General features: G+C 40.2%; 1 protein-coding gene across 1 annotated transcript; it reads left to right on the forward strand.

The window, feature by feature from the left end:
* Nucleotides 1-1511: 1511 nt before the first annotated feature.
* On the forward strand, nucleotides 1512-24741 carry ankrd33ba (ankyrin repeat domain 33ba). The gene is made up of 6 exons (XM_074693674.1): nucleotides 1512-2258; nucleotides 17938-18067; nucleotides 18361-18501; nucleotides 20281-20422; nucleotides 20866-21064; nucleotides 21777-24741. The coding sequence occupies exons 1-6, from the start codon at nucleotides 1824-1826 to the stop codon at nucleotides 22320-22322; spliced, it is 1593 nt and encodes a 530-aa protein (XP_074549775.1). The 5' UTR covers nucleotides 1512-1823; the 3' UTR covers nucleotides 22323-24741.
* Nucleotides 24742-26586: the final 1845 nt, after the last annotated feature.

Below are 26586 nucleotides of genomic sequence, written 5' to 3' on the forward strand. Positions count from 1 at the left end.
TGGTTTAACCAGACAGTGTAACTTCTCACAGATATTTCTCTGTGAGAAAAACACTGTGGCTGTCACCCACACAGCAGCAAACAGATACCATAGAGACAGAGGGGCCACAGGAGAGCACAACTCTCTGCTGGGGGTAGCAGGAGGTATCATAATAATGGGTACACACTGGGACTGTTATGCACTTGGTTTTTCCACAGCAGGTGATGTCAGCAAACTCATGTTATTAATTACTGAGAGAAATGGATCTTCTTGGAAAATGTTGTCAAGGGTATCACAACCACAATTCCCCTTCTAGATTAAGTATGTGATTTTAACTTACTTTACCCTCTTTTTTATAAGCGCTGAGTTGTGCTCAGTGGAGGTAACCAGACAAAAAAAGTGTAGTGTGTAACTCGAAAACAGGATTCCAAGCTTTAAGCAGAGGTCAAATGTGTACCATGCTTTGTAAACCTCTTAGCCCTGTATAAACATGTGTAGGATGTCTGCCAGAATACTTAAAGGTACTAGCAGGTGAACCTACAGATCTGAAAATGCATTAAGAAAATTGGATTTTGCTAGCAGGACAAATACGATAGGATTTCTATATTCTGTTGAGTGGAACTGAACTGGATAGAATTACAAAAAAACAAAAATGCCATAGAAATTTGCCTCATATATTACAGGTTAAATCAAATAAGTGACAACAAATTAAGCCAAATCTATGTTTTGTTGTCTCTCTGGGTTAGTGGATCAGAAAAGAAGCATGTGTAAAGTAAATGAGTTCATGGCTCACACGCCAACCACATGTTACAGTATTTGTAGTGCACCCATTACATCACCTGGAACGGATCTGTTCTGTTAGCTAATTGTTTGTTAGCTTTGGTGTGGTTGACAGGAGTTGAAGCCTGACTCAGTCAAAAATGAAACTAAAACGCTGGTTTTCCCCTTGGTAGATGTCATGAATCTGGTGTAGAGTACCATAATTTCCATAAGGGACTTTTGTACTTAAAGGACAAAAGGAAAAGAGCAAAGGTGTTTTCTTTTCTTTCTTTTCTCCAAATGTTGTTAATGTTTTCAAAAAATGTGGGTCACCACAGCAGCTTGGTGAGAAGTTGCAGATTTTTTTCCCTCACAAGACTACTTGTGATTTCTAAAGTATTCAAACTGAAAGACGTCTTCTGTCATTTTTAACACATTCAGTAAATTAAATATTCATTAATGAATTAGTTACTACAGGTTTCGCTTTCTTTGCATACCTTTTCTTTGATACTGACATACAATTCAATCACGAAATTAAAAAAAGAAACCGCTGAAATATCACTTAATATGTAATCTGAACATACATGTCTCACTACAGGCAGTGATGAATTAATCTCTTGTGAGCGGAGAGGGAGAGAGAGAGGTCCCAGTCCCATCTAATCGGATTAAGAGACTGTGGGTTAACAGGCTCTCTCTCCGCCCTAAATGGGACGGTCGTGTGTGCAGCAGCTGAACTTTCTACTGTCAGCTCCACAAGAACCGTGTCGTATCCTCACTGTCGTATAGTGACTCGACCGTCACTACGAATAAACGTGGTTTCGTTTTGAGGCGCGCGCCAGTGAAGACTCTTCACCTCGTGGGACGTTCAGGGACCAGACGCGCAAAATGTCAACAACTCTACTATAATGACTGACGGGTAAATGCACGCGCAACGTGCTCATCCAGGAGTCCCTTCGACACATTAGACGTGACTTCAGGGGCTGTAGTTTCATCTAGCATTTCCCTAGAGAAACTTTCAGTTCCATGTGTGCGCCCTGCCAGGCTGCACTCCACCCCGAGGACCGTACCCAAGACCCGGGGGTTAGATGGTGCTTATCACGGACGACAGGGATGGAGGAGGCGCTTCGTCTGTCCGGGTCAAACAGCTCCACCAGCAACAAAAAGTCGGGGGAAACATCCCTCAAATCCACCCGACTGTGGTTGAGTTCAACTCTGATGAGGACTACCTGAGCTCGTGTGAGGAGGACGATGGGGAGGACGATGAAGGGGAGGAGGGGGACGATGAGTTCGAAGAAGTTGACTTCGAGGACTTGGACGATAGTAGGAGCATCGCGTCGGATGACTCCTACTACCCGCCGGATGATGTGTTCGCGGACTCAGAGCGCACCCCGTCTCCGGACAGCCCGGTGCCGCTGTCTTTTTTTCAGGCGTGCTGCAGCAACAACGCGGCTATCGTGCGGATAATGATACGACATGGAGTGACGGAGGAGGATGTCAACGAGAAGGACAGGAATAACAGGGTACGAAACAAATACTGAGACCACTTTAAACTCCCTTTGAAGCTGTCTAAGTAATAAGTTCAATAGTCCACCTTCAAACTAAAGATTTAACCACATGAAACGTGGCTTGCGTTTGAAAACAGGCTAATGTCAGAGGTACCACAACTTTGTTGACCTTTTTTAACCTCAAGTTGTAGTAGGTTTAAATTTATAGAAAAGATGGAGCCAGGAGTCTCTCGAGAAGTTGAGCACTTAATCTTTGTTGTGTAGCCTGTTGGCACTCTACCCCACTGAAGAACACCTCCAGACAGGCCCTTATCAGCCTCCTGTCACTCACTGAAACAACTCTCAGACTCAGAAGGTATTGAAATAATTAAGCCTGAGCTTGCTGCTCGGTCTTACCTAGAGCCCAGTGCTGACCTGCTTCAGTGAAAGCTTCATAACACCAATATCCCCAAGTCTGAATGAAACATCATAAAGCAGATTCAGATAACAGATGATGCTGTAGTCAAAAAGATATGACAGGTTTCTTAGTAGGTCATGTGTTAGCTTAAAAATGGAACATCTCAAAACTTGTTTTGATAACTTCTCTGATTAGGTTTACATTTTATGCAGAGTTCACACTTAAATCATTGAACCATGAAAAAATCAGGTGTTTTCATGATGGCTCTGTGTCACAGAGTTAAGATTTCCAAGGGCAAGCAACCTCAGGCTCCATATAAACACATAAGTCTTTCATGGTGTGCAAACACACAGTCTTTATGTCAGTCGAAGTGTTAGGGAGTGAGGGGGAAAAAGAGTGTGTGCGCACATTCAGGAACCTAAATGTGTTTACGAGTTTGCATCTGCATTTTCTTCTTCTGGCTTTGGATGTTACTTGTTGGCAGCCATGGGTAAACACATTATGTACCAATGAGATGATGGCATTCCTGTGTCTAAGAGCAATTTTGTTAATGACTCCAGCTGTGCAGTAAAAACCATAAATTCCACTATAGGGAGGAGTTGCAGTGCATGTTGTTTGCAATAATAGACTTTTAGTTCTATCAAGCTTTTATATCACAGCAGTGTGTGATCACTGTAATGTAAACAGTTAATGTATGAAATTTGAATAGTACAAACATCTTTTTCTCTGAGTGAGATACATTAAATGTGTCACTGGCTATCTGCAGGGAAGCTTCAGCTAGTTTTCTGTTTTCATATTGCCTCACCAATAAATAACTTAAGTTGATACAAAGTGATATATCTATCATAGAAAACAACAGACACCTCTTTTTTTAAATCGAAGTTACCTGCTGTTTTTCTCCAAGTTAACTCATTGTAACTCTAAACGCAGTATTACAGTAGCCTTCAACACTCTGCTGCAAAAGAACTCAAGAGAACTTTTAAGTGCAGAGCTCTGGCCTCAGGCATCTTACTTGCAGAAGTGTGTTTTATTCATTCTCTCCCTTCCATCATTTCCCAAGTGGCCGATGCTTCATACTGACCTAACATCACAACTTTTTTCTTCTCTGACCCCGAGCCCTAATCTCTTCTTTTTCTCTAATACACTTCTTTTCTACACATTCCTCATCACCTCTCCCTCATTTTTCTATGAATGTAAGTTATCACCCATGAAGTCATGGCAAAGAAGAGTAGAAATTACATTGCTTAAAAGTTATGTATTTATTTTTTTTAATGAAATGCAGTGTTAGGAGGATTCATTTTGCAACACACCTTAACAGTTGCTTAGGTGTGAGTGTGAGTGTATGTGACAGACAGTGTTTGCAGGATGTAAACGTAACCAGACAAAGTACAGGTTAGGAAACTCATCCGTTGGAACACATATTTAGTGGAATCTGTTAAGCTCATTAGTGCATGTGTGTGTGTGTGAGTGTGTGTGAGTTTGTGTGAGTTTGTGTGTCTTGAACATCCTGACACAGATGTCATCATCACTCTGATATAGCAGACTGCCTCATTCTGTGTTGTGCAAGACAAAGAAGGGTGTTAATTCTTCTGTTTTTTTGGTCCTTTGTGTTGTCAACAGTTTGAAGGGGGATTTTCTTGTCTAATGATTCTCTGAATCTTTGGTGACTAAGAAACCATTGAAACCACCATCATTGCTATGATGACTTTTATTTACAGTCATTTTTAGAAGCTGTGTTTTTCAGTTAGGGAAGGGCTGGTCTGTGATATGAATATCAAAGTGGTGGTTGAACAAAATTAGTTCAGACACAGTAACAAAAATTCAATAATTAAGCAAATCAAATTAGTAAGATGACAAAACAACAGAAGTACACAAATCCCTTGAATGAGAGGCAACAGTGGACCTTTAAGCACCCAAAAGAAGGCCACCCTTGTTATTCTAATCATCTGATTCACCTGCAGAGGTTAGGGTGGAGAGGAAAACACACAGACCAGAAACCCACAGCTGTGCCAACAGTGATTAATCAAATTTTTCATCCCATCTTTAAAATTCTGTTGTTTTTATTTGTCACTATTGTCCAGATAGTCCTGGTTTATGTAACAGCACCTACACTTTCAGGAGTTGCAGGTTGGTTCCCATCTCTATTTCATACAGGCTGATGTACTCTCCAACAGAAAGACAGGACTAGTCAAACATAAACTTGCTAACAAGTCTTCCGCAGCACTGAGTAGCCTGCACTCAGTTATGGCATTGAAAAGCACAGTGGTGTTAATGTTTCTTTTAACCCTCTCAAGGCAGACGTTGCAGATTTGCAACAGCTAATTGCTAGTTACCTAATTACTCTACATCCACATTTTATGAGCCTTTTTTTCTCAGAAGTACCACTGCAGAACTTAGTTGTGCATTAGCAAAAAAAAGTTTCCCACTATCCCACCAATTGGCAGAGCTGTGCCACTTCTAACATGGCTGCCTCCTTGGTTTCACTGAAACAGATTTACAAGGCATCAATTTCATGTAAGTTTCACTACCAACCTCCATTAATTTGAAACCAAAACTGCACGGCCATCTGCAAGATGAATCCTGAGTATATATAGATACAGTACACAACAGTTAGTAGATTTTTATCTCTCCTGGGTTTTTCCTTAGGGGTAACTTTATTACAATGTTGCAACATCCCAGAATACATTGCATGTGAAGGTCTCTCTCAAAAAAAGTCAGAATTGTATATAACTACCCCATATGATATTTTTCCCCAAATATCTGATTTTTTTTTTCTGTTACTAAAACTTAATTTGAGCCTGAAAGGGTTAAGGTGGCAGCAGGAGCAGGAAGGAGCTGTGGTGGCTTAAACACTTTATGCACTGCTCATAATGTAACAAAAGGGACAAAATAGTAAACAGAGAAATGCATTAACTTTAAACCCTAACCAAATTGTGATTAATGTGTGTGATTCAATAACAACAACATATCAATAAAAAAGCTGAAAGTATTGGGTCTAGGATATTTACGATTGCATGCACTGCAGAGAGGGAACATGAACCTGGTTATCATATCGTGAACAGGCAGTGAATTGTTATATAATTTTCTGTAATTTCCTTCACAGAGAAGCAGGAAGTCAGGGTCAGCATCTGGATAGATGTTCAGAAAGTGATTGGGATTGATTTACTTTGTGTACACAACAGAATAATAGTTTCTACCAAAAGCTTATTACATTTCATCAATTTGACATCGCAAAAAAAAAAAACTTAAGAGAGCATCCTGTAACTAAATATTTGAGTGATATTATGAATAGCACCTGTGGAAAAGGTAGAACATTACAGGCAGAAAATAAAATGGTCATTATTCGACACATGTAAGAGAAATCTGATAGACTCAAGCAGTAGATCTCAGTTGAACACTAAATCTGCGCTCAGTGGAAATGTCTGCACAAGTTTCAGAGTTGATGAGAATTTCCCTCCACGTTTTTTCACTCAAAGATTAGTGTCATAAACCCTCAGTCTCATTTTTAGTTTTATCGTTTTCAGCAGCATGATCTGGAAGCCTGTCTGCATCCCATTGAGAGAACAATTTTGTACCAACCAAGCAATTTGAGAAGCAATAAAGCAAGACGTACTTTCCACTACATGCCACACTTGTTGAAACATGATTGACTTGAATCACAGCCTCACTATGAAGAGTAAAAACAGTGTAGATATCCTTAAAGTATAGCATGAGATAGTTCACCTTTGAACTTTGTTTAGCCTGGGTGATAAATTTGGCTACAGAAATCACGTATGCAGCTCAGTTTAGCCTGTTTGTGGTTACAGTTTAGATATGACAAAACTATGAAGCGTGTGATTCACCAACTATGCACAGTGGTTTGTCTAGGGTGACTGAAGTATTGGATCATATTTGACAAAACGATTGGGTGTTGTGTGCAAAATAAAGCAAATCAATAATCATGAGGGCAGACTGGGTGTCAACTGTTAGGAGATGTGGGGGTGTGAATATCATGCACCAGAGCGATAAAACACTGTCCTCAGGCCCCTCAGATCCTGTTTGGGACACTGTATACCCCACCTGCAGTGAATTTGATAAGATACCATGCACACATGTAAATTGAATTAATACACACACACACACATGCGAAATCCAATCAAATTAAACTTGGTTACTGTGTGCCCGACTGTTACCTTTCCCTATCCTGCACACCCACACAAACACACACACCCCCCACCTCCAGAACACAATCAAATTTTCTAAATAGATGCACATACAATGAGGTTGGCAGAAGGCAGAAGGCCACAGAGTCAAATACAAAGTGTGTGACAGCCAAAGTCGGCCTGCCCAACACATACAGAGACCATCAGGCTGACTAACTGAAGCTCAGGAAGGAGAGAGACAGAGGGAGAGAAATTGGCCGCTGCAGATGGTAGCAAGCATGAGGCTGTGAGCAAATATAGACAAGTGGAAAAATCAAAGTGGCAGTCATACTCATCTGATTTAATGTGGCCATGTGAACGCTCAGCTGCAGACACAAAGACGGCTAACAGGGAGGCTATTGATGGACACATGGCCCAGTGCGCCTGTGTTAGACACATGGCCAAGTACTGTATGACTGTGTCTGTGCATCTGTGTGCATGTTTCCCGAAAACAAAGATGCACTGTCAATGCAAACCCAAGTGAAGGCTGCAGTTACAAGTTTTTCAGCTGCGTGGACGAGTTGCAGGATTCTGCTTTGAGAAGTTCTTATTTAGATGCGTTTAAAAAAAACAAAACAAACAAAGAAAAAAACAACGGCTGCTGTTTCTCAAGAAAAAAACTTTGAAACTTGCTTTTGTATCAGGTTTCTGCTCATCATACTTTCTTGATTTTTCTTTTTTAGTGAAATAATCTAATTTCTTAAATAAAATGATTCTGCTTTTTTGTCTTTCCAACCAAAGTTCCCTGGTAGTCCAGAAGTAGCCAGATAAGAAACACATGACAGTAAAAGGTAGATCAGTTTAATAAGGGACAATGTGACAGAGCTCATTTGATCTCCTCAGATCCATCAGTTTAAAACCCATTCTACAACGAAAAAGTGAATTCTTTTGTTTTCACGCTCCTCAAAGCAAGCATGAAGTTCAGCATTTTATGCTCTTTGATTTAGCCTCAGTAGGAGTTCATTCAGTTCATGTACGGTTATCTAAAAATGCTGTGAGCCTTTAATTTGTTTCTTTTTACACAATGTGATGAAGAAGAAGGATCACTGATAGCTCAGTGTCTAAGCTGTGTTTATTCTGTGTCTACAAGGAATTTTTAGGGTGAGTATTGTGTCATCCTCACTGGAGCCAATTATTACAGCACTCTTACATTAACTGCAGACAGTTACATCTCTCTCCCTCCCCCTCTCCTGCTCTTTGTGTCTCTCTGATACGGCTAAGCCTTTCTATTCCTGGCTCTGGATATCCCCCAGATTACTTTGTGACCGTGTGTGTTTGTGTTTGTGTTTTTTTGTCTGTGTGCCTGTCCCTCTTTGGGCCAATAATAAGATGACCAGACCTGGTGTGCGTGTGTCAAAGTTTGTTTTGAGACTGAATCAAGACCCAGTCCAATGACCTAAATTTCAAAGTTAAGTTTAGGGTTAAGTTTTAAAGTTAAATTCAAACGAGGATGTTATTTAAAAAAAGATCTCTGGGGAACTTTTAGTTTGTTTTAATTATGGCATCCTCTGTGGACTTTTATCCATTATCCCTGTTCATGTGCAAGTAGTGTTTTCTGCACATGTTCTCATTCTACTTTATTTTATTTAATGTTGCACCTTTCATAAAACAGAATTACAAGGTTTTCCACGTGAAAAATATAAAAATAAGATTTTCACAGCATGAGAAAAGAAAAAAGACATTAAAAATGTTGGCAAACAATAAAAGAAACAAACAATAGAATAATCAAACATTAATGTGTACAGGGAGAGTCAAAACCCTGCTTAAATAAATGCGTCTTTAAAAGCTTTTTTAAAATGAATTGTTAAGCTCTTGCATCCTTCTTTTACAGTATGGTGTGATATGGAAAAAAACAAACTTAACACTTGCTCATGATGACCCTTGTCTGTCTTGAGTTGTCTGTTGTATAATTGTTATAAAATAATAAAAATAAAGTATAAAAAAAAGACCACAGAGACAGCTGAGTGAATACTTAGAGGAAGATTGTTTCATAATGTTGAAGCTCTTAGGGAGGATGTACTCGAGGGACAACCAGCAAGCCCTGGTCAGGAGACCTGAGGGACCTACTGGTGATGTAGGGGTAATAATATCCAGGAGCCTGACCATGGAGAGCTCTATACACAAAGACAAGGACCTTGAAATGAATCCTTAGTTTGACTGGAAGCCAATGTAGGGAGGCTAAAATTGGTGTGATGTGAAAAGTCCGGCTGAACTTGGTCAGGGGCCTTGCAGTGACACTCAGTACTAATGAAGATGGTGGAGAGTATTTGCTGAAGCCGGTGAAAAATGAATTACAATAATCCAGACGGGATAAAACAGAGGCATGAATGATCATTCCTGACTCAGAATGTGATACAACGAAGCTATGTTTGTAAATGTTTCGTGATGGAAGAAACGTGACCGGGACAACTGTTTTATGGGGTTATCGAAGGATATGGACTGACCAAATATTACACCAAGAATTTTGGGTTTAGTCTGGACAGCAGAAGAGAGGGAACCAATACAGTGAGAAACCTTTAAAGCTTTGGTATCAGAACCAATAATGAGGGCCTCCGTGTTGTCATTGTTAAGCTGCAGGAAGTTGTGAGCCATCCAGTCCTTCAAACATTTAAGGGAGACAATCAGTTTGTCTGTCTCATCAGGCTTGACTGACACATACAGCAATAAGGTACACTTGTGAATAATATGACTCAAGGGCAGCAAATACACAGCAATGAAATAGGCCCCAAAACAGAACCCTGAGGAACACCACAGGAAATAGCAGCAAACTCTGACATGCATGGACCAACCGATACTGAAAAACTTCTGCTGGAGAGACAGGAGAAGACCCAATCCAGGGCAATTCCAAAGACACCCACTCACTGCCTCAGCCACTCAATAAGGATACAGTGATCAACTGTATTAAAGGCCAAGCTGAGGTCCAGCAGTACCAAAACAGAGTATTCACCATAAAAATATCACTGGACACTCTCAGAAGAGCTGATTCAGTCGAGTGCTTCTCAACATAAATACTGCATATGAGTCAGGGGAGTCTTTTCTTGGACAGTGTTTGTCAATGCAAATAATTACCCGACCCCAGGTAATAAGCTTATATATGTAACTATGCATCATCACGCTTTGTTGGTCATAAAAAGGTGTCAGTTACAAACTTCTCACTAGGGATGGGTACCGAATTAGGTACTTTTATAGGTACCGACCGAATTCTGTCAAAAGTACCGAGTATCGACTCAGGCAAAATCAAAAGGTACCATGTTTAGGTACCTAAACACATCCTTGTGACTGTAGGGGAATAGAAGAGTAGGCAATTTTCCATGCTGGGTATGAACAAACCATTGTAAGGTTATATATCGAAAAATGAATATGTTAAATTGAATTTTTTTTATATTTCATTAGTAAACAAATTGATATTCTCTACCACATAAACACAAGAAAGTACCGAAAATTGGTACAGTTGAGTACCGGTACCGATTGCCAGGTACCGGGCTTTGGTACCGTATCGTTTCAGGTGTGAAAGGTACCCATCCCTATTTCTCACAGGAGCTTTCAGCAGCCCTGTCACTTTATCATCTGTATGGCTGATAGAAAGAAGTTTGTTATAAAAGGGCTTTAAATACATATTTTATTCCTCATTTCAATGCACAATAAGACTCAGCACTATCTCCTTGCTCTTGCACCAGTTGGGATGAAAAATAACTTCACCCCTGTTCTTCAGATCCAACATTTAACTTAATAAAAACCTCCCTGAGAACTAAGTTGACAGGTCAAAATTGTTATAATTTCTGTTTGAAATAAGATATCACCTTGATACCCCAAGTTTCATACAGACTGAGACAACCTGTCAGCACTGCATTTGAATCTTTACAGACCTGTGGCTCTGATCAGTGGGGTGGCCTCTGGTTTACATTCATCCAACCATCATGGGGAACAATGTTTTCACACTCACAGGCCTGAACGAAACAGGGAAAGAAATGCAGCTGGAACTTGGGAAAGACAAAACTGTCTCAAACACAAAGACGTTGTCTCATTGATCAAGAGGGGAACCTCAAATGTCCACATTTGTTAACCAGCCAAGTTTAGTCAAAGAGAGGGAACAGAGCCCAAATGTGCTAAAGCTGGAATCAAAGGCACTTTGTATTTTTCTTCAAGAATAGCCCCAGCTGATAAAAAAAACGACAGCTTATCAATCAATCATTGTAGCTTCAGTCATGTCCAATGGGATCATTTCATTTTTAAATAGAAGGATGAACTTGCCAGCATAGCAGATCCTCTTAAATATGATATGTTTCAAAGAGACAGGTGTGTTGGATTTATAAGACTCCATGTTAATGAAAAAATGTCTGTTTCTGAATGAAAAACCTTCTGAGTGAAAAGAAAAACAAGAGGAATTCTTTTCCCCTGTGCCCAGAACAGTATCACCTAACCACACAAGGTATTTTGGCTCGAGCTCAAGCATAATGTATACACATTTATACTTTTCAAGGCAATATAAAGAGAAAGGTCAGGGCAAACCTGCAATCCATCAAAATAAAGTTTAGCTCAGCATTAACTCTGAGGTGAAAATCACTCTTCATGAGGCGGCTGCAATATAGTGTAATTGAAGAGAGGAGATTAAAGTCAGAGAGGACATATGTCCACGTCCATCAGCATCAAGTAATGGAAGCTTAAAAATTGCTGTAGTCTGCAGCCTCGCTTGGCCTACATGCAAAATAAATAATCCTCCCAAAAAGTATTGGTGAGGATTTGAATCTTAGTCATGCTCAAAGCCTCGCTTTACATTTTACTGTATCTCCATCTCACACACACACACACACACACACACACACACACACACACACACACACACACACACACATGCACAGGCACACTGCGCAAACCGTCACCCGCCCCTGAAAGTACCCCTCTTGATTGTTTCAGGGCTGTTGAGCTACCTGGTAGTGTTGTTATTTTTATCCTGTCAGCCTCAGAGTTAGGCACTGAGTGGGTAATATTGTGTAGCACATGATTGCCTTCTCCTGATTCATGTGTGTCTCTGCGATTGCATGCTGCGCGTTTCATTTCACTGGGACTCTTCTCCGGCAAACATTGCCAGTAGCTACTGATAAAGAGCATCAGAGGATGTAGAAAATGTGTTTGTATGTGTGTATGATAGGGGTGTGCTAGCTGTAGAGGCAGAGCCACGGAGAAAAAGGAAAAAAAGAGAAGTTAAATATTTGCGAGCATTTGTGAGAGAGGTTCACAGTGAAAATAGGACATTGTCAGACGAATGAGATTGCTCCAGACACGCTGCAGGGCATGCTGTTAAAGTACATCACAGCAAGGCTGGAGGGTGGCCAAGAATGTTCATGTGTGTTTGAGTGTGTCAGAGAGAGACAGAGATAGGAAGGCAGAGAAAAAGAGGAAGAAAGAAAGAGAGAGGCATTAACAAGGACTACATGCTTCCCTCTAACCAGATAGAGCTATCTGGAGCTGAGCCAGTGTGTGTGAATTTCTTCCAGACAATCCTCCCATTACTCCACAGGACCTCTCTGCACCTTTATCCCTTAAAACTCTCAGAGCTGACAACACTAATCGTGACTACATCTCAAGCTGGCTGACAGCCTGGCTCGTTTTAACTTCAGTTCGTCTGTCAGGTGAGGAAGCTACCACTGTTAATACACTCTACTGTAGATGCTTAACGAGTCTTTTTGAAGACTAACTTCTGAACAAGAATTCTGATCTGACAAGAGGCCCTCCCTGAGTACAGATAAGTGCCCAACCCCAACGTCCACTGTAAAGACTGAGCACTAAAACCTTTTAGACTTAAAAAGCATCAGACTTACAGTGCTAAAGCAATTGAGGGTTTTAGATGGTGCAAAGAATGAGGAATGGGATGGCACGGGTTGCCTGGAAACAAGATTTGCAGTAAACTAACAAGAAAATTTGCTAATTCACTGCATGAATTTATGTTTTTAACAGTATGGCGCTATGAGCAAGCAACAGAGGTAATGTTGCCATATCTAAACCTTTTTTACATTTGTAAACTAGAAAAGCTCTCAGAGAGCGCAGTCCTCCACCAAGCATACTGTGATTGTCACCAACACTTTAGTCCGACTTTAATATTATACTCCCTTTCAGCAGACTGTCTGCTGCAATTTGGTGTTAGTTACAGGTTTGTACAATAATTTGTTACCTGACAGTGTTGAAAATTGTGACCACCCAGTACATATTTCATATTCTGGATCTTAGTATCCAGAATATTGCCAGGATCTGGAGCGTACTTTTTCCATCTGTCAGAAATTATGGTGACCTTGTCTTGTATTGTTTTGCAAAGCAATCTGACCATTTATCGTGGAGTTATAAACACATATGGTGAAAACAGCCCTATCTCACAATGATAAAGAATCCTTAAAAGAAATTCCTGGATCCAGACGGTGATCCAGATCACCTCCAAAATTTAATCACTTTAATCTTATCCCATTTTGAAGATTGGTTTGTTACTTTTGAGTTGCGTTTTTCACAAAGAGACAGACTAACTCTACCAAAAACGTAACATCCTTGGCGGAGGTAAAAAAAAAAAAAAGTGCAAGAGTCATGTCCATCACACCTCCAAGTTTGAGGTGAACTTTAGTTGTGTCCCACAGTTCAGGCCACAGCGTGAACTCTAGGAAAGTGCATGATGCAGTGTTCACACACTTGTTATGGTGATGGGACAGCCTATTGTAGCACTCACAGTGATGTTTGGATTGAGTGGGTCACACACTTGACAAATTTAAGCTTGATTTAGAGGCCAATTAAGCCCCTGATCCAGGGATTTTTGTGATCAAATAATACTCGAGTGTGTGGTGTCAATATTAAAATTCTGTTTGGCTCCTCCCAACTGTGCATGAGCCTTTTCAATCTGAAAATGTTAATGTTAAACATTCTAAATATGTTTAATTCCTGGGCGGACTGCCTCTGACTGAATACCTGCAGCAACAAGCTTCGTATAGGACACATGGCTTTGGCTGAATCACAGCAGCACTGATTATCAGTGTGTCAATCCATTTTGCTTAAACGTAAACAGTCATTGTTCTATTTTTATAGAGAAAACTAATATTTTTGGTACCTGACCTTTTGAGCTTTCTTCATGAGGTTTTTTACATTTTGTACAAGCAGCACATATGAGCCTGACAGGGTAATAAAAGTGTGTGTGCATGTGTGGGTAGTAGTTTGATGTGGGTTTGTTTGACACACCTCAAGGTCCTCTCTGTTCCCATCTTCAGTCGTTCTGTTTACTTATCTCAGTCATTCCAGCAAGACAGAACGTTTGATCACAGTTAAGCCTGAAGAGTTTAGAAGAACCACTTAGAGCAGTAAAGCAGTGAGCTGAGGAAACGAGAGCTAAAAGCTCAAACTGCCATGAAGTGCAGAGCATCAAGCAGATTTGATGAGTGCACTTGTGAGGAGAACATTGTGTCAGGACATTAGCAGGTTCCCAAAGTTAAGTCTGCTAGAAGAATATGAAAATAGAAAAAATCGTGAAAACCTGTCTGAAGACCTGCAGTTATTTTGCCTGCAAATTAAGATTTATTTCTCAGGTCTAGTTCTTAACTTTTTATGGCAGATCTGATAATTACATGGCATTCAAAAAGTTTATACGCTGTCAAGTACACAACTGGTCTGTTCCACATCCGTTGGCAGATTTTATAATGTGGTAAACAGACATTGAGAGTGGAAAAAAACTCCAACACAGATTTAAACTTGATTTATTTTTTTCCAAGACTGCCACAAACTGGGCTGATCAGTGCAGGGACAAAGCCCATAGTGACAAACACTTAACTGCTGTTAACCCAAATCTTTTAAAGCAGGCTACCTGATTACTGCCCCAATCAGGCAAAAACTCTGCAGTCAGTGTGACCTCAACTCAGGCGGGCTTAATTACATCTCACCTGGAACTAAACAACACAATAATTATCTACGGAAATGAGCTCTTCTAAGAAGTAAATCAGAGCACAGATTTCACCAAGAAAGCAAATTGATAACGTCTTCTTGATGTAATTTTCAACATCTATCCCATATACAGTTGCAGTGCGGCACCAGGCTCAAAAACATGTCCACAAATATTAAACATGGGTATATTGTTGTTTTATCCCTGACATTAAAAACATTTACAAGAAATGTGCTGCATGAAACAAAACTTCTCCTTTAATGTCCTTGTAATGTTTGGTATTGCATACTTGGAAAGAAATGCAGAGTTCACTTTAAAATATCTGATTTGATTTCTGAATATAAAATCACTGAATTGGCCACTATAATGGTAATTATCATAGCTAGTTTTAATTATTTTTGTAATTATCAATATATATAATTTTTTCAACATTGTTGTAGTCTCTAATTTTCCCAGGATGTCAATGGCTGTAACTGTGCCCTGTTTTACTATCGAGTCTTGCAGCCAAGCCATTTCATTCTAGCAAATTTCCCAGCAGCCTCTTTTAAAATCATAGGCTCAGCATTGGCTAATTCTATAAAGGACATAAAATCTGCTCACACTGTGAACTCTTGAGGTCTGTATATTTGGACGTGCCCTGATGAAGACACTGGCACATTTTTTTTAAAATCACATTCTGTGTTTCAGTGATATTGCCTTAAGCCTGTCGATGTATTAATTGCAATAATGAATGGTATCATAACTCAATGAATAAATGTATTTGGAAAACCTGAGGTATTATACAATGGCTTCCTTGGATTACTCAGCAGGCACCTGTAGCAGAGAAGATAAGTGTTGTTTTGCTGCAGACGCATGCAGTGTCTACATTTGCATACACCAGGAGGAGGTCTGAATTACCAGCACACCTGCTTTGAGCAGTTTATTTATAGAGAGACCCTGTACTAATTAAAAGTGAGGTTTTGGCTGCATATTTAGATTTTCCATAAGCTGTGGCCTCATGAGTTAAGCTTTTATTGCACTGTGCACTGAAATACCCTAAATCAAAAATCACTTTTGACAATATCCCCTATCATTCAGTGTCCTAGAAATTATATCTGTATGGACCTGGGTAGATTATTGACAAGTGTTCTTACTCATTTTTCCATTGAATGAATTGCAAAGTTCACAGAACACCTTTAATGGCACACAAACTTCACAAACACTCACTACAACTTCAACTAAAGCTATATAGATTACAGTTATTCCCTAACTGACCAACTCACCAAAAACTGGAATGCAGAATGTATGATAGTGCTGTTGTGTTGGGTTGTGTTCACTTGCACAGGTGGTCTTGAAGAGGTGGTTTGTTAAGGTGGGCTGTATGGGATACATGATTGTGGTAGATGTATGATGGATGGCTGTGACTTGTCCCTTTTAATTGGTTGTTAGGTGGTTGGATCCCAGATCCAGCAGTGATATGCCAAAGTATCCTTGAGCAAGACAATCAATCACACATTGCTCTTGGTGACACAGTCAGAAATGTATGAATGGAATTAGTTAATATTAATTTTCTGCCATCAGAATATTAAATCATGTGTGACTGGGTTAGAGAGGAGATACTATGCCTCCCCATACTTCAAACATAGATATTAGGTAAGTAACAGTGCTGGATCTTCATAAGACTTGCTGAAAGATGAGGTCATCACACAGGGATCCCATAACTGGTTCTTGACACCTCTTAAAGGATGGCTCTTAAATACCAAGCTCTACTCTAACAGGACTCAAGAGGGCTCACAATGAGAAGGAAGGGGGTTTGTGGAGTGGGTGGCAAGAGATAGGAGCTTAAGCAAAGCATTTCAGTCAAAGGCTGAAATAGAGGTTCCTGAAACACCAGTGATGCAGGGATTTTTTAAAGATTACATATGAGTATTCATATAAAGGTACTGCAGTGGTGCCAGAGGGACAGTGTAAAACCTAAAAAAGGCACACTAACCTCTCTTTAATGAGTCAAGTGAAGTGAGGGTGCCAAGGGTAAGGGGCCAAAGAGGCTAGAAAAGTGGTAATAGTCCTACCATTTTCCAGCCAGGTCAATGTGACTCTTTTTGAGAAACTGGCCAGATAACCAGTTCAAAGCTAAGCTATAAACAGCTACAGAAGTAGTCCACTTTAACATGTAAATGCATTGATCTTAAAACTTGGTTGCAAATACTTTTATTAAAGTGAATGTAAATCTATCTTCGGTGTGCTGGTAATTCAGACCTCCTCCTGGTGTATGCAAATGTAGACACTGCATGCGTCTGCAGCAAAACAACTCTTATCTTCTCTGCTACATCTTCGGACCATTTTCCCAAAGAAAGGCTGATTGACAAGAACCCATACAGTCTTATTTGAGAAAAAGAAGGGAACTCTCCCTTTAATGTCATAGTAAATGGCTGCACAGGTGTCAAATTTTATCTATTACCCTAATATCGTAAATTTTCACTAATAGACTAATACATAGAAATAAACAAGCTTAAAAAAGCACATCTGTGCTGTAACTCATTGAACAGAAAAGCGTGTTAAAAAAAAAAACAGATTTCACATGTATAAATAAACATGTATATGATATGTCATTGAGAACGGTGTGTTCCTGTAGCCCCTGCCTCTGTCTCCTACCAGCCCTCAGAGCTCTCCCCTCTCTCTGGTGGTTAACATGTTTGTCTTGGCTCATGTAGTGTGCACCTTCCGGAAAGCACCCAAGTTTTACAGCCGTTTTCCAGAACTCACACAGACCATCGTTTACACATACGTTCACACACATAAAAGGGTTTCTGTTCTGGCATTGGCACACACACAAACACACACACTCGCACATGCACTAAAGCCCAAACACATACACACAAAGTACACAAAAACATCAGAGGAAAGCACACAACAACAACATCAGACAGGGGGACAGCTTATTTTTCCACAGAGTTCAAGACGGTTCACTTCCCAATGAAAAGACAACAGATGTCACATTTATTCAGAGATATTAGTTCTGAGAGACAACACAAAGATCCCTGGGGTCCTCTGGAGCCATTCTGACCCTGCTGTGATCACACACTTCCTTTATGTCAGCACTTTACCACACATTGTCTTCATCTCCTTCAGCTATTATTTTGTGCTGATTCTAAACCTAAGCCCTGCTCTCCTTCCATCATGTTTTAATTTGTCTGACTCCTTTCCTCTCCTGTCTTTTTTTTTTTTCAGATAGGGCTGTTGGTGGCATGTTATCAAGGTTTCGTGGACGTTGTCATTGCGCTGTCCCAGTGTCCATTTCTGGATGTCAACTGGCAGGACAGTGAAGGCAACACAGCTCTCATCACTGCTGCTCAAGCAGGTAGCAGACACAGACACACATCGTGTATCAGCCACTGAAATAAACACACACAGGCAGTTTGGCACTTGTGCTGACAGAGATGAACACACACAGGCGAGCATAAAACAGACAAGTACTCTCTGTACTTCAAGTGATGGGTTTGTTGTTGTGAATGTGAATAAGGACCAGCTGTATGGATGGGGATGTTACTGTTCAAAATAATAAAGACAAGCGTAAGAGAGAGCACTCAGCAGCTCTTATCCAGGGCTGTGCCGCCGTAAGAGTAACAACTCTCCATCCATCTGTTCTTCAAGGGCACATAACAATCACCAACTATCTGCTCAACTACTACTCCGGGCTGGACATTGAGAGGAGAAACTGTCACGGCTTCACAGCTCTGATGAAAGCCGCCATGCAGGGCCGGGTGGAATGCGTGCGCTCGCTCATGATGGCAGGTGAGGAATTCATCTACTGTATAATTAAACATCATCAGCCAAAGTCAATCAAAGAGAGAAAACAATCAGAGAAGAGGAAATGTGTTTAGATTTCACTCACACCATGAACTACATGTCTAAAAATCTTCAAATTTTGCCAAAATCTGATGTTTTTTTTAGACCAATTTTCACTAATTACAAACCCAAAAGGTGTTATTGTGTGCCAGCAGGGGTGCCTCAGGAAAACAAGCACAGATTTTTAGAAAACAACAGAAATAGAAAATAAGAGATGGAGACAGATGGACAATTTAGACAAGTTTTGATCGTGCCGTAGACTTTTAGATTGAATGATTTTTCTCTCAAAGCTGAAACTATGAAATCAAAGAGATCTGAAACCAAATTGTCCAGAGAGGGGATGAAATATTTTATGCATGAAATTCTCTTTCTTCAACTTTTTAAAATAAGACTTTTAAAAATGCATTGGGTGATGCAGTCTGAAAAAGCAGTTCTTTGGAGTCAGTAAGAGAAAGTGTTTTCAAATTAAAGTTATAGAAGGACAGCGACTTTATCCCCACTTAAAAAAACATATAAAGACAGTAGTTACTGATTAAATTGATATAACAAAGGATCAAAGAGAAAAACAAACACAAAATTTTAATGTGAAAGCCTACTCATTTAACATAAAACCACAACCTTTAGACTTGGATGTTTACAGCTCGTGCAACTTGGGCAAAACACTTTAACCTGCTATTTGTGTTTGAAAAGGATTACTTAATACAGATGGAGCTTTACATCCAGCGTACGAGCATCACATAAATGGATGACTGTGACTTGTAATGTAAGGGTACTTTGAGCGGTCAGTAGGGATGGGTACCTTTCACATTTGAAACAATTTGGTACTGATGCCTGGGACCTGACAGTTGATACCGGTACTCAACTGTACCCATTTTGGGTACTTTAGTGTGTTTATGTGGTAAAAAATATCAATATTTTTAATAATAAAATATCAAAGTTTTTCAATTTAACATATTTATTCTTCAATATATAATATGCAATGCTGTGTTTATGTCCACGTTATAAATAAATTGCCTACTCTTCCACTCTCACACAGTCCCAAGGATGCATTTAGGTACCTAAACATGGTACCTTTTGGTTCTATGTGAATTTGTACCTGGTACTTTTGACAGAATCCGGTCAGTACCTGTAAAAGTACCTAACTCGGTACCCATCCCTAACGGTCAGATGACTTCAGAACGTGCTGTGTAAACACAGTCTATTTAGCATTTAGCCTACTCCAGCTAATCTGAGTTTCTTTAAGTCCCAAAGTTGCTAGAGGTTAAGGGCCAGCAGATTCTGAAAACTGCACCCTATCTCCAAGCGACAAGCCTCACACTGCTATTCTGCAACAGCATCACAATAAAGTTCCACTATCACAAACCCCCCCCCAAAAGCAAAAAGTTAAATGGGTGCTCCAGGACATGGCTTCATATCACAACATTGCCTTCACGTGCATGGAAAGATTTGTGAACATGCAACATGCACATACTCCACCCTGCTCTCTGACACTGCTGCTCTCCAACATCTCCTCCCTTTATGTCAGATAAGAGATAGTAGAGGTATCACTGCCCTGCTTAGTTTTGTCAATATGTACAATAAGTTTTTGAATACTGCTTATAGCCAGTCTAACGTTAAAAGAACAAAGCAAACAAATCTTCAAGTCAGCTTTAAAACATGGTGTGATCTCACTGTGAGCTTTTGTTCAATCTCTCCATTACATACACTTTTCATCTTGTCCGCTAGGTGCTGCCTTGGATTCCAGGGACTATGGCCGCCACTTCACTGCCCGGGAGTGGGCCTTATTTACAGGCCGTTATGAAACTGCCTGGATCATGACACGCCTTATGGAACGGCCCAGCCCTCAACAGTTCTGTGATTCATACAGGTAAACTTATAGCTTTATCTGACATACCTTTACCCACAGAAAAGGCAGGGTTTGGATCCTGCATTGCGGCATTATTAAAAAATGTAGATGATGGACAGCAGTAAGGCTGTAAGTGAAATATGTCTGATACGTTTTTTAGGGGCAATTCAATATTCATAGGCATTTGTGAAAGGTGCTGTCATGTGTAGACTTACTTTCTGAATCTTCACTTTGGCAGCCCTGCTACTTAGCATATTGACAAGCTGTGTAAGGAGCTGATTTTATCTGTGCTGTTAAGTGTGTAGAAAACATTTTTCCCTACTTGCATTCCTGCCAGGATAACTGGAGTGATTACCTCAATATTAGATAATAACAGACTCCAAGGTTCAAGACCAATGACTCCTTCAGAACTTTAAGATTTTTGTGCAGTTCTTTGTTGATTCATTCTATATTTCCTCTTCCAGTCTAGAGTGGCCCCCGCTGGCATCACTTGTGGCCAAAGCCCAGGAGCCTCGAGGCTGTCTGAAGCGCCTTTCGGACACTGTGCGGAACGTATTCAGCATGGCCAATATCACCAACCCTGAAGATGAAGGAGTCATCGACCACATGGTTTCTATTACCACGGCAATGAGGAGCCCGTTCATTGCTGTGGCATGCCACACAGTGAGTATCTGAGCTATAGATCATGATTACACCTCCTGTTGCAGCAATACATTTATATCAGCTAGCAGGTTCCACAACCACAACCCACACTTCCCCACTGCCACCCATAAGGACTTTGTGAATGTAGAGTGAGATAAGGTGAGGCAATGGGTGTACAGAGGACTACTTTTGTGATAAAGAAGGACTTTAGTTCAAGTTTAAACTTTTCTTTTTCTTGCCTTCCTCTGCAGTATTCTTGGTGTTTGCACACACTCAGCACAGAGATATCAGGCTCATTTTCTTATCTTTAGATAAAGCCAAACATTTGAGTCTTAAGTGGAAATTTCACAGTCATTATGTGTGTGCGCATTGCACATACTTTTTTTAAATCAATAACCAGGAACATTGCTATTTGATGGAGTCAATGTGCAAATCAGTTAATTCTATGTCCTAATACGTTTGTAATCTGCCACAAATTCACATTTTATCCACTAGCAAATTATCTGTTTATTCATGAGATGTAATAGAAGTAATTAATGGGTGTAATTCATGCAGATCCTATCTGATAAGCAGGTCATTCATCTGCGATTACTAGAACTGCAGTATTGAAAACAAAGTGGAAACTAAGCATTGCTTTAGGTTAACAGAACATACACAGCCTTGTTGGTACTACTATCATATGACTGATGTTTTTAAAAGTGATACCAATCAGATACTGTTGTTTTTGTAACAGGTGTGTCCTGAAAGTCCCCCAAGTGTAGGCAAGAGGCGCTTTGCAGTTCCAGAGATTATCCGCCAGCAGCGAGCCAAAGAGCTCCGCTCCATCAACCCTAACAGGGCAGACAGCCACCTCAAACTCTTCCAGAACTCCAGAGTAACACTAGTAGCCAAAAACTCAGTGGACCGTCGAGCCAGCCTTCAGGTTCAGAGCCTGGTCCCCAGACACAGAAGCTCCAGCCTCGGCATCGTGACTTATAATGAAACCCTGGACCTAAGGAGAACCAGCCTGCTGCCTTTAAACATGATGCTGAGGAGGAGCAGTGTCAGGCCAGGGTTCAGCATTCCTAAGGTGAGGGTATCAAAGGCGCCCACACCTTCTTATGAGCCTGAAAATATCAGGAGAAAGAGTAGTTGCAAAGATGGAGGCGGACATCTGTTGCAGATCCCAAAGTGGCGCTATAAGGAGCTGAAAGAGGAGAGAAGGAAAGCAGAGGAGGCAGAGAGAAGGAGGCTGGAGGCCATAACCAAGAGACACCTTGCTGCAGGGAGAAAGAAATAATATCACTGCCTCAGAGGATATCTTGTACCAACTGGGATGGACCATTTATTATGAGAGACTTTGCTTAATGTTTTCCAGCATGTATTGTGCTCACGGGAGCCTACTTCTACCAGCAGTGTTTCAGATAAAGAACAGGAGACGAAAGGCTGTTCGGGCGGCTCGGTTTGGAGGGGAAATGTGGATAGCCTTTCAAAAATGGCTGCCAGGGCTGTGCCAGCAACACAAGTGCACAATGTTTAGTATCCTTTATGATGTCCGAGGCTGATGCCCAGAGGATCTGATACTTGAAATGTTTGTAGCTAACTTATTTTTCTTATTTATTGCTTTTTGATGGGATGGCAAAGTCTATATTTTGTTATGCTTCAGGTGCTGGAGTCAGCAGTGTTTTGTAGTGTGTTGGACTGTTCTGGAGCTGAGGACCTTTACTTAAACACATGCTTTCAGACTGTAGCCAAAACAGGAAAGTGTTTATCTTTCTGCCTAAAAACAGGAGCAAAATTTTAAAGATGTTATGAAATAATGTCTTAAAAAATATCCAATGGAGAAACCCACATCTATGTGATATTTACATTAAAAACTACTCTAAACTAAGTTCACATTAAATGATTTATTGCAGTAAATTTTTGGGATGCTTTTTAAGATTTTGCTTGATAATGAAAACTCTTTGAATGTATTTAGCGGATATATTTTGTACTAGATAATGCTTTTGGAAGATCTTTTTTCTTGTTTTTTATCTAATATGGGTTTTTCACGAACTGTTAAATAGCAACTATGTTTTCTAGTCTTCTTCTCTGGTCTTACATCTTACCTGTGGTAAGAAAGTTTCAACTTTTCCAAAATGTTTACACAAAAAAACAACTTAGCACTGGCTTTAATGATGGTCATACACTAACATGCATTGACTGAGAGTAAATGTGTAAGTTGGGGTGTATTTACAGGGTGTGGATGATGTGAACAAAATAAACACTCCTGCTAACAGCGATTGTGGTTATGATGGTGAAATATTAATGATGCTGTGCTGTAATATTTCCAAATGACTTGGCTGTGTTGTGCTGGAAAGTTAATTAAAAAATGAGTCTTTATGGTTTTCAAAAAACACCCCAGCACAGGGGGTGTTGCTCAGTACTGATGTGGGTTTAAGGAAGCGGGGTTAACCTCAGTCAATCTGACAGTACAAACAGAATTGAGGAGATAATCCCGAACATATGGCGTTTCTGATAAAAACAACCGAGCTACTATAGAACACAAGGTCAGCTCCCTGATTTAGTGTTAGAACAGTGACGATAATGGGGCAAAAATAGCCGGGAGTTTAAACACACAGAGCCACGCGGAGAGCAGTGATATAACAATGTCTGGATTTTTCAGAGTACAATTTCACGCTCCTAACTCCTCATGGCGATTGCAGCTTAAGTGCCATCCAAGAGTGTGAGTCTAATATACATGGTGATGAGTTGCTAAGGGGTTACAAGGCCACTGCGCAGCCAAATCGTTTCTTCAAATAAACTTCATTGACTTTAGAGAGGCCGTCTGCTTAGACAGTGCCCACAGGAAGTCGTTTGAACATGACAAAAGATGAGCACATTTACCCATTTACTGAACTCTGCAAGCCGGTCGCAGAATTAGCATATTTTACATTAACATGAGGAAATGTTTCCTTCTAACATGGCTTTGGGAGTTTTTCTGACCATTAATCAAAACTTCTCTGCAGTGCACTGGGGATCTCTGTGTTTTTCAAAAGGATTTATGTATTTTTTGTTTATGTTGATTACAAATAGAGATAAAAATATTTAAATCAACATTTTACATTTTTAGAAAATAAATTCTACTGAGGTGATCTGTTATATTTGCATGTTTTGTCCATGCTCACTTAATGCAAGAGAACAACCTGCATGAATGTGTTGTGTGTGTGTATAGGGCAGAGACAAAACCTATTAGCCCTGAATGCATCAGACAATATTTAGGTCATGCCTGTAGCTCTCACAGCTGTTGGCTCGGATTGTAACCTGAGATTATGAAGCGCTAAAGGCTCGGTCAGCGATTTCTCCACCCACAGCCCGACCCAAATCCCCCATAGAAGTTCAGAAAAGGCCAAACACACAGGGCTCTATGCGCTGACTGTATTTGTTAGCTGTTATGTCATGATGTGATGTTACGGAGCAGAGGTTAGAGAGGATGACCTGATTCTGGATCAGCACTGAAACGGTGCTTCTGTCAGAGCTATGAAATTGGAGGGAATACTTGGTTGGGGCCCTCTGCTGGTTGGTACTGGGATTTTAAAGAATTAAGAAAGGCATTATGCTGGATTATGAATATAATAATCCATGGTAAGTAATCACTGGAAAGATAACTTCAGCTTATGTGACTTATTACAGCATTTTATAATAATTGTGAGATACTAATTTAAATTAAAAAATAAAACAAAAGCAATATTTGCAGAAAAACAGAAGAACATATGCGTGTAGCAAACCACAAGGTGCAGCACTGATATATTAATAAAAATTCTCTTTTAATCATAAACCAGTTCTCATGGTTCTTTTTTATCATTAGATACTTACACAGTGTCCGAATTGTCCATTTTCAAAAAATGCATTGATTGCAAGATCTGAAAACAGTCCATCTCAGTGTTCAGAACACGAATGGTTTAATTTATTCTTCTTTTCAAGTATTCTTTGAAATGATACTATGATGCAATCAAAGATAAAGTAGGTCTTTCTTAATGGATTCCTTTTCTGAAAAGCTAAAAAGCATGAATAAATGAAAAGTCTCACAATTAAATCATCATCAGATTGATCTACATTGTGTGAACTGGAAATGAACTTTTAGTGGCGGTGCCCTCGCTGATAAAAAAAAAAGTAAAGAAAACTTGGCAGAGAGCAGCGATGTAACACAAAAAAATCTTCTCCCTCTAGAGTTTGATAACACCAAACTGAGAAAAAAGTGCTGCTTTGTACTTCCCCATAGACATTTTCAACAGTGACAGAAGTAAAAACCCTTTAGATTTACTTCTAATCCTGTCAATGTGCTGCTTCAGGCGTTCACCCCATGGTATGGTGTGATGGGAATTTTTATAAAGGTAGTTGAAAGTTCAAGCCGCTTGGTTTTGATGACTCTTAAGCCAAAATGTCAGACTAACTTTGTCATATTAACCCTGAGGCCTTATCAACCAGGCTATGAGGACATCAAAGAGGTCTTGTTGTTCTGTACATCAGTCAAATACCTTCCCATCCCACCGCTTCCTGTTGACTGAGCAAACTGCAGCATCAGTGGAAGATTTTCAGGTGTTTTTTTGTGTCTCAGAGATGACCAGTTTCAACTGGCTGCAGCCAGGTTTAATGTTCCTGGGGACCACATGGCCAACAGCTGGTGGGGTATATTCTGAGCTAATGTAATAAATTGCCTCCAATGAGAAGGACTTAGTGCTGAGGGTAGAGTGCAATAAAGCTGTTACCTTGACTGTTTTTATGACTGAAGAAAAACTACAAAAGCATGTTCCACAGTCACACTGAAATACACAGTTTGAAAAGTTGTGCTATCGCAACGTGCCTTTTAAAATATTTACACTCAAATATCAACAATGAGTGATGCCTCGCTGATAGATATGGCAGCAGAACTACCCACCAAGCCTGTCAAACAAAGCTGTCTCTCTGCAGACACTGACACAGGGGTTGCAAATTATCTATAGCTAGACAGCCATTTTCATGTATCTCTTTGTCAAATATACTGAGATAAATAAGTCTTGTATAAGCATGATTAAAAAAACACCACATACTTTTATTTCTACACTTTGCAGAATGTAGAAGCACAGTTTTTAAGAGGTCTGTAAGAACATTTTTGCAGCATCACGACAGGCAGCATGGCTTAGCCCTTGTGCTATTTACAGGGAACCGGTCTTTAAGAGTTTGTGTCAGATTCTGACAGTCTTCAGCAGCTAAATAAGAAAATGTTACCCTTGACACAATTACTGGAATAAGAATATGGATATTCTCTAGGCAGGCCACTATGGTACATTTTTAGCACCCTCTCATCCTGTTCTTCCAGACAGTCTAATAAGGCCTGGCAGTGGCTGGGAGAACTATACACAACCATGCAGAGTGGAGGAGTTTGTGTCTGCTTTAATGGGGTGTTCCAGCCTGCTGACAGAGGCTCGCGCCGAGTGAGCTTGCACTGGCTGCTTTATTGGGCTAACATAAACTGACAGAACACCTGGTTGCAGATGCTTGTGTAAAGATGGATTACATGCACTAACACCTGGTGCACACTGTGT

Source organism: Halichoeres trimaculatus, unplaced genomic scaffold, assembly GCF_033239565.1.
Source record: "Halichoeres trimaculatus isolate MK-OKI-2021-1 unplaced genomic scaffold, fHalTri1.1 fHalTri1_scaffold_18, whole genome shotgun sequence".
Taxonomy (NCBI): Eukaryota; Metazoa; Chordata; class Actinopteri; order Labriformes; family Labridae; genus Halichoeres; species Halichoeres trimaculatus.

Coding starts and splice junctions, on each gene's coding strand:
- ankrd33ba (XM_074693674.1), top strand. CDS start 1,824: ATGGTGCTTATCACGGACGACAGGGATGGAGGAGGCGCTTCGTCTGTC. Junction 20,423..20,865: donor CAGTTCTGTGATTCATACAG/GTAAACTTATAG, acceptor TTCCTCTTCCAG/TCTAGAGTGGCCCCCGCTGG. Junction 21,065..21,776: donor TTGCTGTGGCATGCCACACA/GTGAGTATCTGA, acceptor TTTTTGTAACAG/GTGTGTCCTGAAAGTCCCCC.